Below are 13982 nucleotides of genomic sequence, written 5' to 3' on the forward strand. Positions count from 1 at the left end.
GCGCCGCTCGCAAAAATAGACAAATGGCGAAGGTGGCGATCCTAGCCCGAGAAACCCTTGCTAGGCCCTGCCACCTCCAGCGGCCTCCTGACAACGAGGCTGATGCAAAATGGCGGCCATGGCTGGGCGCGCTATTTTCGCGCCTAAAAATGGCCGCCGCAACAGCGTGGGGCTAAGGGAGAGCGAGGGGCGAACGCGCCTCGCAATGGCGACGATCGCCCACTCCTCCCTGCGGCAGAGGTCCTCTAGCAGGCCGGGGAGCGAAAAAACTTCGACGAAAATAACAAACGAGGGGCCTGGGGACTTAGGAACCTCGCCGCTGCAGCCGCGCCGTTTTAAACGACAAGCGGCAGGCCTCCGAAGCCGTCCCAAGAGGATCGGCTGAGGGGCACCCCCCACTACCTTGTAGCTTACCTCCTGGCCTTCAAGTGCAGATTCTATTGAAGAAAGTCGCAGAATTGAAGAGAGAAACGTCTCACGAGGTTGGGGAATATTAGAGAAAAAACTTTAAACGCAATTAGAGAGTCCAAGCCAAAAAAAAAAGATCAATTTAGCTCAGAGCTCTAACTAAATACGTCCAAACGGGCTGACTGAGGAAGAATTCTGGGGGATTGAGCACACCAGGAGGAGGTGTGGCTTAAGGAAAAATAGTTCCTCAGTCCTAAGGGCAAGCAGACTGAATTAACCCATTGCTTGGACTCTCCAAGCGGTGTACAGGAAAATGAATATGAACTGAGGAAAAATGCCTCTCAAATTGATCAAGTAGTGTTCATGTCCAGTTCTGAGATGCTGATGGACTCATTCCGAAGTGCTCCTGACAATTCAGTATTTAACTCTGATCTCAACATAGACACACAGAATTCAAGCTTGCAAGAATGTCAACGTCAATTCAATTCAATCCTAAATGACAAATAAAGGAAGGAGTGCAGGGGCGCTTGGTAAAGTACATTGGGAATAAGGATCTACTTGGCAGTTAAGATTTACTCAACAATAGGTGATCAGATTTAAGTAGCTGATTTCTTCAACTAGCTTTAATCAGCCAAATTGGAATGTGAATGAAGTTCAAGTTTTTCTAATATTAAAACTTTTTCTGAGATCAGTCAAATATCAAAATATATTTATGATAGTTTAATTTTCAGACTTAGCTTGAAGTACAACTTTCTGAAAAGCCTAATCTCTGACTTGATCTGACAATTTTACCATTAACACTACATCTTGTTGACTTAAATCCTGAACTAGACAGAAACCACGTTATTGTCTGTAGTAAGTATTATTTGACTCTTGATTGCATGACTCCAATTCTTATCCATATTGTGTGAACCTGGAAATGGGATTGACATTTTTAAAAATCTTAGCAGATTTCTAACCAGACATTTTATAGAAAATTATGGTTTCCGGTCCTCAAATCAAAATATAATAGTGCCTTTATCAAAATACTATAAAAATTGAAAATGATAAAACCTGAATTTCTAAGTTAGGAAAGCAGTATCATCTTTGGTCAGTATATTGTTCTGAAAAAATGTATTTCCTGAAAATAATATTTGTTAATAAATAAAATCTATTAATTACAGAATTTTATGAAATACTAGAAGCCACATAACCCTTAAGTGTTCAAAGACTTTTGTTATGTTTATGAAATATATAATTCACCTGGGAATTACTTCAGATGGTAATGTTTAGCTACTTTTCATAGACTACTTAAACTGTGCTTTAAGAAAAACATTTGATCAGGCCAGGAGGAAATGTGCTTGTAGTAGAATATTGTAGCTTGAAGCAGTGAAAATAAAAACAAATTTATGCATAATGTTTGGTACTTTTTATAAATGATGAAACCTAAGTAGATTATATTTCTCAACATAAGAATTTTTTTCCAACTTACACTAATGAAATTAAATTATATAAGATCTTAACAAACCTTTTTCTGAGCACCTTCCTTCTTTTTCTTTTCTTCCTGCTTTTTCTTTTTCTTTTCTTCCATCAAATGTTCCTCTTCTTGTGTTTGTTCTTTTTCCCTATTTATAAAAAAGAATAGAACCTCTTTTAGACAATTATATAAATCAGGGAAGTCTGAATTGCAGTAGACACTAAAATTATTTGCCACCACCTATTTAAATTACTTCCATCACAGAATTTAAAACAATATCTATTTAAATTAATAATCATATATGAGATACTTCTTACATATTACACTGCTGCAATTTATTTTACTTGTAGTTACTAACTGAACACTAACAAAACATTATAAAACCAGGTCTAATTACACCAGTGTGTTTAAAAAACAAAGTTATAAACCAGAATTGCTTCTGTGGCTCTCAAAATTAATGTAGCTCTAAATGTACCTCCAACGTATCTCTAAAACAATTAGAAGAAATCAAAAGAGCTATGAGCAATTCACTGGTTCTAAGTACTGCAAAAAGACTATGTCTAACTCCGCTTTCAAACATTGTATTTAACTTTAATTTTTATGTAAAATCTCTGGGCAGGAAGAGACTAATGGAACTGATTTACAGATTAATGTCTAATATAGAAAACCAAAAGGTTAGGAGCTTTTTGATCACTTTCTTTTGGGAGGTTGAAATAAATATTCTTTGCCTGTAAACATTATTTACTTTTCCCCAAATTAAAAAAAACAAGTATAATTTTTACAGACTTCTTGCCAATGCATATCAATTACTTGTTCTGTAGCTTTATTATTATTTTATTTAGTATATGGCTGCATTTTTCTTATACCTTGTCTACAAAACAAAACAAAAACTGATTAACAAACTTTTCTTCCTATTTACTAAAGACTTCCTTGAAAGTATCTCCTTCAATGCTCACTTAAAAATAAATCAGTTTGATCATCAAATTATATATATATATTTTTAAAGGGACAATTACTCAAAAATCCCTAACCTGCATCCAATAGTATAATTTAATTTAGACAAAATTAAAGGTTCAGGTTTACTGTTTGGGTCTCATTCTTGTTTTGCATATACCATAAAAGCCTAAGTTAAAAAATATGAAACAAAAATCATTTTAAATTGAGATGGGTTGGAAGTCAGAAATCTTGACAAAAATCATAAGCGGATTCCAGTGTGCCGGAAATGTAAATCTTACAGGAAGTGTAAATAAAATAAAAAAACAGACTGTCTATTGTAATTAGAAAAGGCTAATTTCAAAAGTACAAAAAAAAGTGGCTATAGGAAGGATGTGGATTGGAAAATAATTTTAAGAACTAGCAACAATTCATGCTTTATTGTAAACTCTATCCAACACAGTACTATCATTCCTTTGAGAGACTATCATCTGCCAGAGAATTGGATTCTTTGTTCCCCTCTTGCCAGGCACTTCCCAAACCTTCTTTGTAAGTTATCTTTAAGCAAAGTCCGTTGCACAGTCAATTTGCATAATGAAGCATAGAGATTTTAATAACCATTTAAACCATTTTTATTGCATTATAACAAACATATGTGTTTGAAAATAGGCAAGAATTTTATTACCCCCCCCCCCAAAAAAAACACCAACTTATAAACTAAAATTGGCAGAAAGATATTTTCTAGCAGCAATGATCCCCCAGTCTGTATTATACTACAACAAAACAAAATTCAGGGATACCTTAGGTATCTTATAGGAAATAAATGCATTTGTATTTTCAGATTGGATGCAAAAAGGATACATACTGACAAATTAATTCATAACTTATATTCTAGCTAATTTAAATAACATAATTTTGATTTAATAATTGTATTTGGATTAAGCTAAACCTTAAAAGTATGCAGAATTATTAAAAAAAATCTGCAGAGCATATTGCTAAGCTGCTTTTCAATAGACACTGCTACAGCTCATTTCTCAACTTTTTCCTGGCTGATAACAACAAAACTCTGTCTCATGGGCATCGTGCTAGAGTTAGTACATTGGCAAAATTGAGAAAATAGGCAGTCTATCATTCTTCTGCCAATTTCACTCAGTGTCAAATATCCAGGGCACAAAATTCTGACCTGTTGTGACAGTAGATGAAACTTTTGACCCTGTACCACAGCTCTGAGCAACCAAAATCAATAAACTGTGAATTATGCTGTTATACTGACAGCAGCCATGAACTTAACTATAAATAGGGATTTTAAAAAATGTTCAAAACTCCATTATCTTTTTATTCAATTACAGCTTGATTTTTCAAAGGGGAACACGAACAGAATACAAGGAAATATATAACATGAAACACATTTCTTGTTAAAGATTGCATAACTAAGAATTTTAGGTGCACTTAGTTTCATTTATAAGAAGGTGTATAATACACAGTTTTTAAAGTATTAATACACTTGAACTTAAAGAGTTTGGAAGTAAATGGTTAACTCCCTTTAACTTCAAGTGATAGTTTATCAATTCATATATACTATTTATGTGTTATCCAAAACTTTCTAGAACTAAGATTTTGGAAAGAGTCTAGCTTCCCCCAAGAGGGCAAAATAAAAAGAAACATTACAGTAACCAATTCTTTTCAACTTGATATATCTTAAAATGGCTGCTCCACAAGACCATGTTGTCACTAAAAGAGATAAGTGACATGGTCACTTTGAGAACTGATAGGATACATCACTTGATTCTACAAGGTGGCCAAACCAAGAACAATCAGTGACTGGAATGGAAAGAATTTGACCACTGGTACAGTTTACAACAGCAATTGGGACTGGGATTATGATTGCTAAGCAATGTGGACATAAAGTGTGACATCACGTGACAGCATGACTTAGTGGCAACAATCCTGGCAATTGTTGGCATTACTAGGTAGATCAAATAGGAAATACAACCAGAAGAACTAATTCTACTTCACTGTAAAGCTAAATTAAATTAACATATTAATAAAATTTTGCAAGTCTGAAAGCACAATTCCCCGCTGTCTTCCTTAATAACACATCTGTCCTCACTGATGGACTGAGTCAAAAGCTTGATCTGCCTAGCAACAGGGGTGTGGCTTAACAACATCACTTAGTCCTATCAGGGACTGGATGATGTCAACCCAGTCTTAGTCTGGATGCTACCTCCACCACTATGGAGAAGAGCTAATTCTACTTCATTGTAAAGTTAAATTAAATTAACAAATTAACCAAATTTTGCAAGTCTGAAAGCACAATTCCCCTGCTGTCTTCCTTATAGCCGGAGAAACTACAGAGTTTTTTCTGAGCCTCTTGTCCTGCCCACTATCGAGTTGAGGGCTACACTGTCTCATATCTAATCATTCTCTAGGCTGTGTTTCTTGGCCTATTCTCCCATGGTCCATTATTCTCTCCTTCAGATTTTTTCCCTCCTCCAAGTTTTCATGAGAAACTGGGTTATGAAAGGTAACTGTGTTGCTTCCCTTTTTTGCAAGTAGTGCCTCAAGATCACACAAGATGACCTATAAATCATCTGAGCCTATAAAGGTGGTAGTCACCCGTCTATTGGAAATCTGTTGGTCTCCCCACTTCATGACCTGCCTGTTTGATATGGAAGGAGCTGGTTCATTTTCTATATCCCCTACTTGTTTTCTTATTATCCCCAAGGCAGCCCTACCCACTGAATTCCTCCTGTTCATCTTGGACAGCACTTAACTCCTGTAAGGCTACTAGATGTCAGAACTACTAGTAGTAGTTTGTTAGGGTACTGATCATGGTAAGTAACGTGGGTGCTGCAAGGAAATCAGAAAAAACTGCAGGATGTCTTGGAGCCTGGTGTAGGTTGTGTGCAAATACAGGAGGGCCAGGGGGTGAAGAAAATGGCAGGGTGCAAATGCAGAAAGGTCAGGAGAACTGAATAGAGTGACTTGTGACCTTCTCCGGCAACTTACCACAAACAAAGTAAATGAGTTGCAAATGGTGATCACATGACTGAGGGGTGCTTCCAACTGGCATAAGTGTGAACTGGTTGCCAGGCACCCAAATTATGATTACATGACTATAGAGGTGCTACAAGAGTTGGATGTTTTAAGTATGTTCATAAGTACCACTCGTACATCTCTATCACAACTTCAAATGGTCACTGAACAAGTGGTCAGACAAGGACTATCTGTAAAATGCTACTTCCTATGGCATAAATGGGTCCAAAAAAATAATCAGGGTAAGTGACATCTGACATGTGATAAGTGACATCTGACTCAAGTTGGAAAGCATAGCTTCAAAAGATTTGGATGTGACATGGTAAATATCAATTATAGGTTCTAATCAACTAGAATATATTGATCGAATGTCTAAATATAGATATGGAGAAATAGAGCACAGAATGCTAAAAAATATGGAATTTCTTTTAAAATAAAAGATCAGCTTTGCTCTTTACAAAAAATAAAGGATGCTAACATAATTCTAAGTAAACACAAAAGAGTTTGTACATTTTTCTATTTTTTTCTACAAATGTAACAAAATATTCCCCTGTGTGTGAGAGAGGGGGTGGTGGAGAGGGAGAGAAAGAGATGAATAACCATATCATGACATGGAAAGAAATATGACCCAAGTACTCTTTGCAGCACTACAGAGTTTGAGTTATTTGTCGGTTTAATATCCCACCATTATCTGTAAAGTCAAGGAAGCTGTACACAATACTCCCTCCACAGTTTTCCACACAACAATTATCCTTAGATGGTTGGCTGAGGAATGATTGTTCCAAGAACATTGGGAGATAAAGAAAAGTTAGTTTTTAAAAGGACAGGCCAAGGCCGGCAGCCACTAATAAGCCATAATAACGTACTCAAGTGAACTGAGCCTTTTCTCTGATATGATTCACCTGTATAGTGTGATTGGTAGGAAGAGCACCATGGAAAAGCATCAAGCAAAATGCAATCTACTTTTCTCTGCTGCAGAAAATGTGTGTGTGATTAATTCCACCTGCCTTAAATCATCTGGTAGCATGGAATCTCCTGAAGCCTCCCTGGTCATAGTTGTTTTGGAAGATTTTTGCTCAGTTTCAGTTTCTTGCAAAAGTGATTGAGGAAGGAATTAGCATATCAAACCCTGCAATTACATAAGCAACTGAGGGAGTAGTAAGGAGGCAAAAACTTTATGCCTTTGAAGTTTAAGAAACTTTTCCACAGAGGCTTGATGAATATATGTAGAATGTTTTCTTACGTTATTCTTACCCTTACATAGATACATATGCATTTACAAAATAGGATTGGTTATTTTTGCCAGTCAAGGGAATTTTTATGCATTAGATTATCCATTAATAATAACAATTTCAAAAGTGCAAGGAAAGATGTAGAAGAAGGAACAAGGAGTCTTTCTGATAATAGCTAGCAGGCATCACTTAGATTTTCAGAATATTACTCCAAATCAGCACTTTGTTTATGCTGGCCATCTCCTGTATTCCTCAAAGTTCCATATGCATTGCTTGAAAAAGAACAAAGATTTTTTAAAAAAAAAAAAACCATTGCCTTTCTTAACTAGGAAGAGAGATTATTCAATACAATATCATAGGGAAATTTTAAATCAAACATGGATTTGAAGAACGGAATTATACTTTGCACTCTGCATGGTCATTTTGGCTCCATTGCAGGAGGGCCATTTGTGTCCTCTATTGATGTAGCAAATATTTATCTTCATACATCTATGTCACACTGCATGTAGTTGTCACTTAACAACACAGTTGGGAATGGCAACTCCACTGTTGTGTCATGGTCATTAAGTGAGACACCACATGATTGTGACTCAAAATGGAACTTTCCCTGCACTCATAAATTAATCACCATAGTTGTTAAATGAGACACCTAACCCTAACTGCAACTTTTTGAGTTGATGGCTAAACATAAAGAAACAGCGCTATTCGCTAGAGATACAATTTTTTGAAGCAGAATTGTTTCTATGATGGGGCATGTTCATTTGCTATTTTGCCAGATGGGCAGGCTTCAGCATGGAAGACTATGGAAGACAAATCTCTCTATTTGTCATGTGAGAGATTGAGGGAGAAATGTGATTTTGTCCCAGAATTTTGATATTCTTGCCACATGATCTTGATAACTAGTGATCCAAAAGCACAAAGCATTTGAAGCATAATGCTTCAAATCCCATGATGTCCACTTTCTAGCTCTCTTTTAACAATAGGCATAGAACATTACTTCCATTAAAGTCCTGAATGGGAGGCCTGCATATGCATGATAATGCAATTGGACCAATGATGATCTGGAAGCAACTCATACCAGCTGGCAAGAGCTAATGGCTAAATTTTCAGGAATTTGGCAAGCCAGTTCATAGCAGATTTGAGCTACAACACCCAGCTGCTCTGTAGCTAGCAGTACACTGCTAGACTGGACCCTATACAAATTCACAAAAATGTAGGGGGAAAGCCTCTTCCAGGAATTCTTGGCAACCTTCAAACAGATAGGCAGCATGATGGACATGATCAGCAATCAAAATATATTCACAATTAGTGTAAATACTGGATTTTAATCAGACTGATTGTATTTCTTTAGTGCTAAATCTTATGAAGTGTATCTTTTGGGCTAATTGCTGCCTATTCTATATTCCGGAGGATCTTTTGGATGTGACAGCATAGAGTAGATTTCATGTTTCAGCTGTGGATTCAATGCTGCAATCCTGATACTGAGAATCTGACTAAAGTCTTTGTTGCCAAGGCCAATGCTGAATACATTCTGGTCATGCCAGTACTTAACTATAGAGCAAATCCAGCCCATTTTATTTCCTGTGTCTGACAATTGTGGCCTTACCATGTTCCAAACAAAACCTTATCCCCTTCCAACTGATATGAGCAAATGGGCCAACTATTAGCCCCTTAGTGTTTTCAACAATAGGTCAGAATATAGCTCCCCACCATCCTTTTTCAACCTCCATAGTGTGAGCACTTTGGGTAATTCTCCAGCCCCTTTTTCTACTAATAAATCAATGTATTGTAATATAGAGATGCAATTTATGAAAAGTATATTAAAGCATTTTAATGTGGTCTAAAAGTATTTTGTTATAAATAAGTTGAAGACCATGTGACCAGCAATGAAGGATTCTAGAAAAAACTATTACTGTAATATTTGGATGTCCACAAACTTTCTCTAAAGTCTGGTCTAAATCCTGATATGGCATTCTGGGGGCTTGACAAAGGTAAGCCAATATTGTCTGTGAAAAGGAAGCTAGGCAAAAAGAAAGACATGAAACATTTTAAAAGATACTCATACCAGTTCCAGAAACTCAAGTTTCATTGCCTATTATTCAAATAGCCACTTATTCACTCTTTCTGGGAAAGATTGTCAAGACCTAGTCACTGGGTACATTAGAGTTGTTCCGGTCAATAGTTTCAAACAGTGGGGAGATCAGCTGGCCAGTTGCTATGGCAAAATTTGGTTTTCTCCCCATTTTTTTAAACTTCTACAAAAGTGTTTGGAAAGGTAATCTATCAGTTCAGGCTGCAGTATCATCAGTATGCTGGGTAGGAGAAGCTGCCAATATCTTATCTGAGTATCATGAGATTGCTAGGGTATGGATGGGATAAAATAGGAAGAGGCTGAACCCCAGCAAAAAGGGTTTGATATTCATTCCTCAAAGCCATTGACTATTCCGGCATTGTCTTTTAATGTGGCATTGCCCTGAAACAGCAGATCTGTCACTTGGAATACTATGTGATCCACTCACTGCTCTGTATCATGGGCAGCAGGCCTTTATCCAATTTCAGTTGGTGCACCAGCTGAATCTCTACCTGGAACATTACCATGCACCTGGACTACAGTAATGTAACCTATCTGGGGCTACCTGAGAGAACTTGCTTCACAATAATGAAGAGCATACCAAGATACATTTCACCAAGACATATATCAATACTCTTATTTTCTTCATTGAGACCGTACCTAATGGCTCTGATCTGGTTCTCTGTACATTTTTAATACGCAAATCCTTAAAGTCATGGTGCTAAGACTCTGGTGCTTTCTAAAACTTTAGAAACATAATACAATTATGTAAAATGGAAACAGAGCTATACTAGATTAAACCCAAAGATTATTGAATGGCCTACAGCATGCTTTTCTAAATAATTTGGAAAGATGCTGTTGAGTACAAACACAGCATCTATTTTCAACTCTTTAAAGCAACCACATTTTCTCCTTAAATTGCACTGTTGCCATTTTCCAGGGCGCTGCTCTGGAGAGTCCAAGCAAGGTTAAATACAGCCAATCTGCCCAGAACTGAATTGAAACTTTAAGCCACGCCTCTGGTGCTGATTATCTTCAGTTTTTTTTCAATTCAGCAAGCCCAGTAGACGCGCTAGAGTTTCTCTTCAATTCTGAGATAGATTGCTTGGACTCTCGAGAGTACTTTTAAAATAGAAAAAATAAGAAAATAAGGAAAATAATTTCACAGAGCAGGCTGGTGAGTCTAATATATTAAATTTAATTGGCTATTCTCACCCTTGGCTCTCCTGGTGCTCAGGCTCCCCGAGGCCACAGGCAGCTGTTGAGGAAGGCGCATGGGTCGGAGTGCCGACGCCAGTGCTGTTGGGGCACCCCCTACTGGGGGCCATTTCCCGCTGGGAGCCCGCTGTTGCCGTTTGCGCTTCATTGCAAGTCAGATTGCAGCACGGGCTTCCAGGGCGGCCATTTCGGCCATTTTCACTTTAAAATTGGCACGCAAAGCGGTGGTGAGTTCCGGCCACCATTTTGGATTGCGCAACTTTCGGTTTCGTCGAGTTAAAAAGTTTGCCGCAGCTGCCTGAAGCCTGACTCTTTGCAGGAGCCGCTTGGATTCAGACTTGCCCGGTGTGACCCGGTGTGACTTGCCCGGTGTGACCTGGGCCCCAATCCGATTGTTTCAAAGTGGCATGGGGTTGTGGCCTGTTGGGTCGCCCCCTTGGATCTCCTGCAGGCGCTGGGAGCGAATTAAGCTCGCGCGAACAGCTCCAGTAATTGGATCAGGCCTTGCAGTTCTTGTCTTCTCAGGAGCATCGTGCTGCGGTGGGCTTTGTGGAGGTGGTAAGTGGTGGTCTTGCCATCCCCTACTACCCAGTCCAGACATTACTACCATGGCAGATCAGGCCCCTGAAACTTCTGAGGGTGTCTCTTCCAGAGCCCCTGAAAGACAGGCCGGGAAAGCTGCCAGGGAGGCCATTAGAGGGAGTAAACCTTACTCCAGGCATGGGCCCAAACAAGGTTCAGGCCTGGATAGAGATGCCTTAAGATGCCAGAAAGCGTTAGAGAAACAGTTCTCCAAGGCCTAACAGCAGGCCCATTCTTCCCTTTCGGTGTCTCCTGGGGAGCCCTCCAGGGAATTTCCTCCAGCCCAGGGAGGGCCCATTTCTGATAGTGAGGAGGAAGGCCAGGAATTCTTCCCCACGCCTTCATTTGCCATGGCAGCCTCTCCAGGCCCCTCCATGGCTGACCGATCTCTTTGCCTGTCCTTCAGATATGGAAGAGGGACCAGCTCCAGTGGGACCCTTGGCCCCTCAGCAGCCGATCCCTGGGTCTGTTCAAGGGGTTCGCCCCATTGAGGACCAGGGGCCTAACCTATCTAGCGAAATGCAGGATATTATTAACAGGGCCATTTCCCAGGGCACTGAGGTAAGCATGCAACGGAGGGGCAAGCGCACTCGCAAGACCCACCATTTGCAGCCCCAGGAGGATTTATTTATTTATTTATTTATTTATTATTCATATTTATAGACCGCCCCCTCTCCTGAAAGGGACTCGGGGCGGTGTACAGTCACTAAAATGCGTTATAAAATACATACATAAAACAGTTAAATAATTAAATACGTAGGTGGAGGAGGTTGTAAGACTGTATATAGAATAATAAATATAGTACATTAAAAGCTTATTAAAACCCCAAACCCAATTAAAATGAATAAATCCCCGGGAGGTAAAACTAAGAAAGTGCCAGGCCAGCTGATTGAAATAGGTGAGTCTTTAACTTTTGCCGGAAGGAACGGAGGTCGGTGGTAGTTCGAATGTCTGGGGGGAGGTCATTCCAGAGGGTTGGGCCCATCACAGAGAAGGATCTACTCCTAGGTGTCGCCCGCTGGCATTGCCTAGCAGACGGCACCAGGAGGAGCCCCTCTCTGTGTGAGCGGATAGGTCGCAGGGACGTGTGTGGTAGGATGCGATCCTGCAGATACCTAGGTCCTATGCCATGGAGCGCTTTAAAGATGGTAATCAGTACCTTGAAACGCACCCGAAAGGCCACAGGTAGCCAGTGCAGCTCGCGCAGGAGAGGTGTTACGTGGGAGTAACGAGTACTTCCCATAATAACCCGCGCGGCTGCGTTCTGAACTAGCTGCAGTCTCCGGATGCGTCCCAAGGGAAGCCCCATGTAGAGAGCATTGCAGTAGTCCAGGCGAGACGTCACCAGCGCATGAGTGACCGTGCGCAGGGCACTCCGGTCCAGTAGGGGGCGCAATTGGCGCACCAGGCGAACCTGGTGGAACGCCCCCCTTGCCACGGCTGCCACATGGTCCTCCATTGACAGCCGGGCATCGAGGAGGACGCCCAAATTGCGCGCCCGCTCCACAGGGGACAGCTGTTCGCCCCCTATGGCCAGCGATGGGGTCAGCTGGCTGAACCGAGGTGCCGGTACCCACAGCCACTCAGTCTTGGAGGGGTTGAGTTTGAGTCTGTTGTCCCCCATCCAGACCCCGACGGCTTCCAAACACCGGGACATCACTTCGACAGCCTCGTTGGGGTGGTTTGGGGTTGAAATATACAGCTGAGTATCATCAGCGTAAAGATGGTACTCAACCCCAAAACCACGGATGATCTCGCCCAGCGGCTTCACATATGCGTTGAACAGGAGAGGCGAGAGGACCGACCCCTGTGGCACCCCACAAGTGAGTGGCCTCAGGGACGACCTCTGCCCCCCTGTCAACACACATTGCTTCCGGTCGGAGAGGTAGGAGCCGAACCACCGCAGAACGGTGCCTCTGACTCCCATCCCCTCCAACCGGCGCAATAGGATACCATGGTCGATGGTATCAAAATAGGATCCCAGAGAGATGACGCCTAGTCTTCCACTCCCGTCCCCGCATTCTTCGGTGGCTACCGATGATTCGGACTGGGAGGAGGAGGAGGATATCCTTCCTAGGCAGGAGGCTGAGTTCTCTGGGGATGAGACAGGCCCATCCAAAAAACCGGCCTTTTCAGGCCTATTCAAATTGGACAACTTTAAAACCATTTTAGACAAGGCAAAGATCTCAACACGTCTGGGGTCAACTCCCCCAGCCCAAGAGGCCGTAGACCCTGATGACCTATCTGGGGACCTCTTTGAGGAACCTATTTCAGTCCAGGAAATTGTTCCCGTGCCCAAGATGTTCCTCAACTTAGTTCAGAGGCAGTGGGCGCAGCCGGCCACCATGGCTACTCCCAGCAGCAATGACAAAAAGCTGTACACGGTGGATGCCAGCCTGGAGGATCTGCTCAAGCTACCTCCAATTGATCCCCCTGTAGCGGCCCTCACTTCCTCCTCTGTGCTCCCTCCTGACCTATTGGAGGGGCTCAAGGCTGAGGATAAAAGAACCGAGACTGCTTGCCACAAGACACACCAGGCGGCAGCGTGGGCTATTAAGTTATCCGCTTCTGCCTCCTTTTTCTCCAGGGCAGCTCTCCTGTGGCTGAGACAGCTGTTGAGGAAGATACCTGCCAAGGACGTTAAAGTGAGGCAGGATATCAATAAAATCATGGCAGCCACAGAGTACACTGCCGATGCCACCCTGAGTGCTGCCAAATTTGCCTCATGCGCCCTGGCGTCTAATGTTACTTCCAGACATTTTCTGTGGCTTAGACATTGGAACGTGGACATGCGCTCCAAATGGAAGCTTGTAACTGCCCCCTTTAAAGAGGACAAGCTGTTTGGAGAGGTTCTTGACCCAGTCCTTGTGGAAAACAAGGACAAAAAGAAGGTGATGCCGTCGGTCGCTAAAAAGTCTGATCGTAAGGGTTCCAGCTCCTACAGAGGCAGCCCTTTCGGAGCAATGAGCCCTCCACTAGCTCCGCCCCCTTTCATCGGGCGTACCCCCAGCAGGGTGAGCGGTCCCAGGTCAGTCAGTCCTTTTGC

At 41.4% G+C, this 13982-nt stretch overlaps 1 protein-coding gene across 5 annotated transcripts in view; it reads right to left on the reverse strand.

Annotated features, from left to right (window-relative positions):
• Positions 1–13982, reverse strand: part of TNRC6C (trinucleotide repeat containing adaptor 6C) — a 153732-nt gene that overhangs the window by 115019 nt on the left and 24731 nt on the right. For all 5 annotated transcript variants that reach the window (XM_081936109.1, XM_081936111.1, XM_081936108.1 and 2 more), the window contains exon 2: positions 1916–2012. In XM_081936109.1, the coding sequence (XP_081792235.1) occupies positions 1916–1978 (63 nt within the window). In that variant the 5' untranslated portion in view covers positions 1979–2012. The remainder of the gene's footprint in view (positions 1–1915; positions 2013–13982) is intronic.

This window comes from Natrix helvetica (assembly GCF_964273705.1).
Source record: "Natrix helvetica genome assembly, chromosome: 1".
Classification (NCBI taxonomy): Eukaryota; Metazoa; Chordata; class Lepidosauria; order Squamata; family Natricidae; genus Natrix; species Natrix helvetica.